Source organism: Cryptomeria japonica, chromosome 7 (genome assembly GCF_030272615.1).
Source record: "Cryptomeria japonica chromosome 7, Sugi_1.0, whole genome shotgun sequence".
NCBI classification, from domain to species: domain Eukaryota; kingdom Viridiplantae; phylum Streptophyta; class Pinopsida; order Cupressales; family Cupressaceae; genus Cryptomeria; species Cryptomeria japonica.
Genome location: NC_081411.1, coordinates 236,972,759 through 236,979,743, shown reverse-complemented (window position 1 = coordinate 236,979,743; position 6,985 = coordinate 236,972,759). Strand labels below are relative to the sequence as shown.

Sequence of the window (6,985 nt, the reverse complement as noted above, 5' to 3'; positions counted from 1 at the left end):
GCATATTTCCAACACCAACACCCCCCCTTAAGCCACACCTCTCGTGTGCTTGGGGCTCCTAGCTTGGACCTGCCTCTGATAGCATGTTCAGACATGGACCAGCTAGGACTCGAACCTAGGACCTTCCATAACACTGCTGGAGTGCTCTACCACTGAGCTAGTGGCCCCTCTTGGACCAGTCCATCATCGGTCCGGGTGTGGCTTATTTCCAACACCAACATTATGATTATAACGAAAGGGATCCATATGCTACCATATGTTTACATTTTATGTATAAATTAAAGTTTGAAGATAAAAAAATACACAAAATTCATTATTATTTCCTTACATGGAAATGCATACAAGTGGCATGAATAGAATTACCTTATAGATACCTTTAAAAAATAATTTTCACTTGATTTTGATCAAGTCTTATCCTTGTTAAATAGCTATTGAACATCAAATATGAAAAATCAAGTATTAACATTTTCCATAGATTTATTGTTGTTCTATAACTTGACAAACCTACTTACATTTAGGTTTTTTTAAGTCTTAATATTAGTTTGATTCTATGAAGAGTGTGAGAAATGAGTGCATTCTAAAACATTATACTCAGATTTTTATATTGCTCGTAATGAATAGGTTTTTCTGAGTAATGACCAATTGAGTGTATAAATAAGTATGAATTACTATGAAATACTTTTCGAATAATATGATTTACACATTTTCAATTTATTAATTCCATTAAACTAGCAAAGCGAATGACATATTATGAAATTATCAAAGCAAATAACATATTATATATAGATATAGATAATACAGGGCCGCTTTAAGAAAGCTAGCCGTTATTCTATCAGCACTGTTACGATGCCCATGTGTGGAGGGACATCATCTCCGTCTTACTCCGAAAGAGATTGTCATACAACAACCTGGCGAATAGACTGCACCGTCTTCCCGTCGCTAGAGCGAGGGCACAGCGCAAAGTTACAGTCGTAGCGGGTCACTATTTCCGGATAGATAGACAACGGATAATCTTCAGGCACGGTCAACTCCGTTTGCAAGGTCGGTTCCGTTTTGTTGAAGAGGTTACAGGTGCATTCAAAGATGTACCCTCGAGGCAGCACCTTCAAATTGTACTGGTATGGTTTTCCTTTGGTTAATGTCTATAACATAACACACAAAAAACCCAGAGGAAGGAGAAGGATTAACAATAAGCGCCTACTCCAGCAATAAAAGGAAATGGAATAAAATTATCTTACAGAAAATTAAATAATATACCACAGTAGAAACCCAAATGTCACCAGGCGTTTGTGTCGCGGCCACAGAATTTGCCAGTGAGGGACTGTTTCCCCTAATGAACAGCTCTCCGGTGAAGTTCAGATGTTGCTCGGTTATAAAAGTTACCTTCACAGCTTCAGCCTATACACAACGAAACAGATATCTCGTTGGTTTCTGACAACTACGCCTCCCAAACTAACCTATATTAACCTATAGAGTAGCACAATGAAACAGATATCTCCTTAGTTTCTTACAACTACGCCTAACAAAATTAGCCTATATCTATAGAGTAGCACAATGAAACAGATATCTCCTTAGTTTCTTACAACTACGCCTCCCAAAATTAACCTATATTAACTTATAGAATAGTACAATGATAGAAAAGGAAGAGAAGTTTTTCAGATTACATACCGAAGCAGAGACTGTCAGAAGGCCGAGCATGCCAACAAGTAGGAGCAGTGGGAGGAGGGATTTCACACAAGCAGCCATTATTTTTTTGTCTACTCAGAAATCAAAACAATCAAAGAAATTTTGGTGTGTATAGTTGGGAAGGAGATGGGCATTATATAGAAGGGTAGCAGGCAACAATGAGGCAAGCGAGGTAACAAAAGTCCAAAGAAGAAAATAAAAACGTGGGATTAGCTCTATGTTTAGCCTGCCGTATGCAGTGAGCACGTTCTGGGTAAGGTGGTCCCTGCGCGTCGTATATTTTGTCGTCGTAAAGTAAATGCTGTCTGTTTTAACATTTACTACGTTTAATTTCAAAATGGCTGTCAATTCGACCGTCCTTTCCATAAAAAATTTGGAATATTTAGTACTAACTTTTGTAGCTTTTGTCTTCGGCACATGGGGTATAAAATCACGATAATCTTTTGTACAGTTTGTGCCCTTTATTTCATCATTATCTTTTCCATCAAATTGACCAGATTCAACACGGGAAAACGCAGATAAAATTTCCTTTATACAAAAGGAAAATGTCATATCTGACTATTTGTCCCTTGTATAAAGTGAGTTTTTCTGCTGGACAGCCACTGCCTATATTAAGGACCATACACTTTACTGCCCTTTCACAAATGGAAAAGGTACAGGACATTTTTCATTGTGGTCCTCCTCTTGAACATTTCTCTTTCGACACCATAACGGAAGAGCACGTCATGTTAGTACTTGTATATTCGCTTGCAACTTGGTACATTCACGCCCCATTAAATGCAGCTAAATGTATGTACCATCATTATCATCATCATTAAGGACCATACAATCAATTGCCCTTTCAGATGTGGGTAATGCATCTACGTCATTTTCAATAACGTGCATGATTGAGAAGCTTCAAAGAATGATCCAGAACAAGCTAGAGGTGATGAAATTGAAAAATATTGAAAATCTAATTTTTTGGTATTTTTTACATTTTAGTAAATCGTATTTTCAGAGGTCTTTGGAGCAGAATTTGAGGTCGAAAGTATCGTCAATCCCTTAACTTGATAAGTTGAAGGACATGATGTTAAGGGACTTAAATTAGTTCTCTTTGAGACCTTTCCAATGCTGTAAGCCTTTTCGAATTTCAATTCGTGAGCTGAAAAATTATGACCCCAACAAGTTGGGGTACCTAAATTCCTAGTGTTTCTAGAAAATTTATAATTTGTTTGTCATTTTATTTTTCTTATACTTTTCATTTTCAAATCTATTGGATTCTGGAGGCTACTGGAATTCCATGTGATGTTTAAAACTTAGTTTTGGATAATATTATGTGACTTTTGCTGCATACAACTTTGGCTTTTCGAGTTCTTTCTATTGTCCATTTTATTGAACAATACTTGCAGGTTTCCACTTACCTTCTATTGTTACAAATTCATCATTGTATTCAGAGCATTGGTATCAGAGCCGGTACGCTCCTGTATGTCACATCATACATGGTCTGGTTATTAGAGGCTGGGATTGGAAACACATAATCCATCAGTTTATCTTCCCTTGAGGTGTAACCGTCCAAAAATGGCAGACCCAAATGCAGATTCTATTAATACTATGGTAGAAGAAGCCCTAAATAAGCAAAGAGAAGAAATGATGAGGCAATTTTTAAAGTTTTTACAAAATCCCCAACAATCAAAAGGAGGAGGAAAATCATTCAGTGCTCTTACCCCTTTCAAGGTGCAGGTAAATTTTGATATTCCAAATTTTGAAGGTAAAATTGATGCAGACACTGTGGAGGATTGGATAACAAAACTAGAAAGGTCCTTTTTTGTGAGTACCTTTTCGAATGCTGAAAAGATAACCTTTTCTCTCCTAAAGGTCGAGGCACGTGTGAAGCAATCATGGGAAAATAGAATCACCACAAAAAATTTGGAGAATAGATTGAATGGAATAATAGATGATGATCCCACATGTAACGAATTTGTTGAATTCATAAAAGAGGAGTATTTTTCTGAAGATACGTATGAAGAAAAACATATAGAGTGGCAATAAGTACGGCAACAAAATGACCAAACTATACAGGATTATACCAATAAATTTCATGCTTTATCGACAAATCTTGGTATTCAGGATTCATAGAAGCACCAAGGTTTGAAATATCGTAGTGGGCTACATAGATACATTTAAACATAGATGCATTTCTTGAATATTGAAATATTGGGGACTTCTTATAAGTATGATATGAAAATTGAGGAGAAGTTAAAGAAAAAGGGTAAGAAAAACTTATTTACAAATAATAAATTCAAGGGGGAGAATAGCAACAAGTTCGCAGGAAAACAAGTTACCACTAGTAAGTTTGTTTGTCAATCACCAGTATGGAGCACAGGAACAAAACAAACACCTAAAGATATCGCTATGTGGTGTGATATCTGCAAAAGCTCTCAGTATGATACAAAGGATTGCAGGGCTACAAAAACATTGATGATAGAAACACATGAAATGGAACAAGAGGCTGACATTTTGCCCACATACTCCTTTGAACATAAAAGTGGTGAAACAATTATTGAAGCAGATCCTTATGCCACTATTGCCACTACAAAAAGTATACATCAGGGAGATGAGGAGCATTTATTTCATGCACAAATATCGATGAATGGAAAGGCCTTTCATTTCATAGTTGATAGTGGGAGTCAAAGAAATCTAATCTTTGCTGAAGCAGTAAAGAGACTGAACTTCAAGACAAAACCTCATCCACAACCATACTCCATGGGCTGGGAAAGTCAAGGAAGGGACATCTAGGTAAACAAGTAGTGTTTCTTATCCTTTTCCATCAAACCATTCAAATACGAGGTTATTTGTGATGTAGCACCATTGGACATAGGTGAGGTGCTACTAGGTCAACCATATATGTATCAACGCCATGGTGTATATGAGTCAAGGCCACACAATGTCATTTTCGGGGTGAATGAACAAAAGTATCGAATTCCTAAGGTGAGTCTTGAAAAATCTGCTTCTTTAGTCAGTGCAAAACAATGCAGATGTTTGATTGCCCACACTGGCACTTTTGTATTGCTAATGATACAACCAGAAGGGAATAAGAAAATCATAGGTAACAATAACACTATAACTATAGCCACCTCTACTCAATAGAAACAAATAGACTCAATATCGACAAAATATTAGAATATCTTTAATTCACCAGCAGGGGTTCCTGAGCACAGTTAAGTAAAGCATTCAATTGACATTATTTCAGGGACACCCTTTTCCAAATGGGCCAATGTATAGGAGGTTGGTTTTAGAAAATGATGAGATCAAATGCCAAATTGAGGAGCTGATCTAAATAAAGAATGGCAATAAAATCTAATGAAAAAAAAAAATCCTCCTTAGAAGAAAGAATGAGGAGGATAAAACATTATATCCCATGAAGATAAGAACAAGAATAGGAACAACTCTTGAAGAATGTAGAAGAGTTACAACAATTATAGATGAACTTGATGGTTTATGCTTTGATTAATAAAAATTGAATTAGTATATATTAAGATAAGAGTACAAAAACTCTTATTAATGTCTGAAGTACATTACTTAATCATGAATACACATATCGAACAATATATCCATTTGATGTTTGATGATTTTTAAGAGGCAAAATATGATCAAAACTAAGTGAAAATTCTTTTTCAAAGATATCTACAAGGTAATTCCAAGAAGAAAATGAAATTTCTAGAAAAAATTCATATCACTTGTATGCATTTCCATATAAGGAAATACTAATGAATCTCATCTATATTTCCATAGAGAGAGAGAGAGAGAGAGAGAGAGAGAGAGAGAGAGAGAGAGAGAGAGAGAGAGAGAGAGAGAGAGAGAGAGAGAGATTATAATTGAAATGATTTTGTAGATATAATTTTATTTATTCTAACTCATAGCTAAATTATACCTACTATATGATTTAATAAGCTTATTTTATATTTTAAAGTTCACATTTACTAATAAATATGACTTAAGATATAATCATGAAAATGTATAATGAGAAAATAGAATATAGAGAAAAGGCAAATTTAATATCACTTATTTGGTAATAGAAAGGTCACTCAAGTAAGAATTAAGTTATTTTGGTAGATTAATTAGGATGAACCTTATATTTGAAAAGGTGTGATGTTTCTTAAAAAATTATTATGCAGTATTATATCTAGTAGAAAATATTTACCATTCCTTGTAAACAATAGCTATACAGATAGTTAAATTTTCTATAAAGGATCTTTAATATGAAAAAGTTACAAAAATTACACTTAAAAACTTATGGTAAAATGGTAGAGATTAATTTAAAAATTTTAATAGTAGAACATGAGAATATTTGAGGGATTTCAAACTATAGTATTATCTATAATAGAATATATTTTCATGACCTTTTATTTTATTTTATTGTAGATCAATTACTAAAACCATTCAAATACATAACCTGGTTACAATATTAGTGACTAGAAGCTGGCCACTTCAGGTAGGATCAATCTAGAGTTTATCAAAAAATATGTAGAGTTTCAGATAAAATAACATGATATAATAATATTATAGTATTATCTTAATGCATATAAGTATACTTGCAATAGTCCCATCTTCTATTACTATTTACTAAGTTGTCATTAGTTTTATGCCCAAAGTCATTCTATATACACTACTCGGTTAATTCTACCGAAAAGTTTAGTCAGTAAATGCCAAGGCCACCGGTGTCAGTTATAGAAGAGAGACAAGTCACTAAGAGGATACACTTCGAGTTGTGAACCGAGACATATGCAGAATGTCTACTAAGTAAAGTTTATATGTTTACCGAGCAGCAAAGAAGGTATACCGAGTTAATGTAAATCGAGTGAAAATGTGTTACCAGATTCAATGAACCTGGACACACATGTGAAACGTGTTACATAATTCGAGAAGATGCAACCATTACTACATTGGAAATTGAATTTAAAGATTTTGTATGATTTTGAGGAAGAATATCCAATGAAATAATTTCTATGTTTATTCATTCAATAAAACATGTTTGTATGATCGAAGCATGAACATATCACCATTTCAGAGATCTATATAAACAACATGATTTGAGTATATGAAGGGGTGACATGTAAGGTCAATCAAGAGCAGAGAGACGAAGGAATGATTAAGTCAAGCATGAAGGAAGAAGATTGAGAAAGATAATCACAGGTTATCGAGAAGGTTTCAGAGAACAGTTTAAGGAATAGAGAATACAAAAGTGGTTACTGAGTTGATTTATCAATTACCGAAGAATGCTATGAGCAAGGTAATTTCATATTAAGAACATAGAGTCTGC

General features: G+C 34.4%; 1 protein-coding gene across 1 annotated transcript; it reads right to left on the bottom strand.

Annotated features, from left to right (window-relative positions):
• Positions 1 to 756: 756 nt before the first annotated feature.
• On the bottom strand, positions 757 to 1,825 carry LOC131028315 (uncharacterized). Its single transcript, XM_057958571.2, has 3 exons — positions 1,669 to 1,825; positions 1,258 to 1,398; positions 757 to 1,142 (listed from the first exon to the last, which is right to left on the bottom strand). The coding sequence occupies exons 1-3, from the start codon at positions 1,744 to 1,746 to the stop codon at positions 897 to 899; spliced, it is 465 nt and encodes a 154-aa protein (XP_057814554.1). The 5' UTR covers positions 1,747 to 1,825; the 3' UTR covers positions 757 to 896.
• Between the last annotated feature and the right edge of the window lie 5,160 nt (positions 1,826 to 6,985).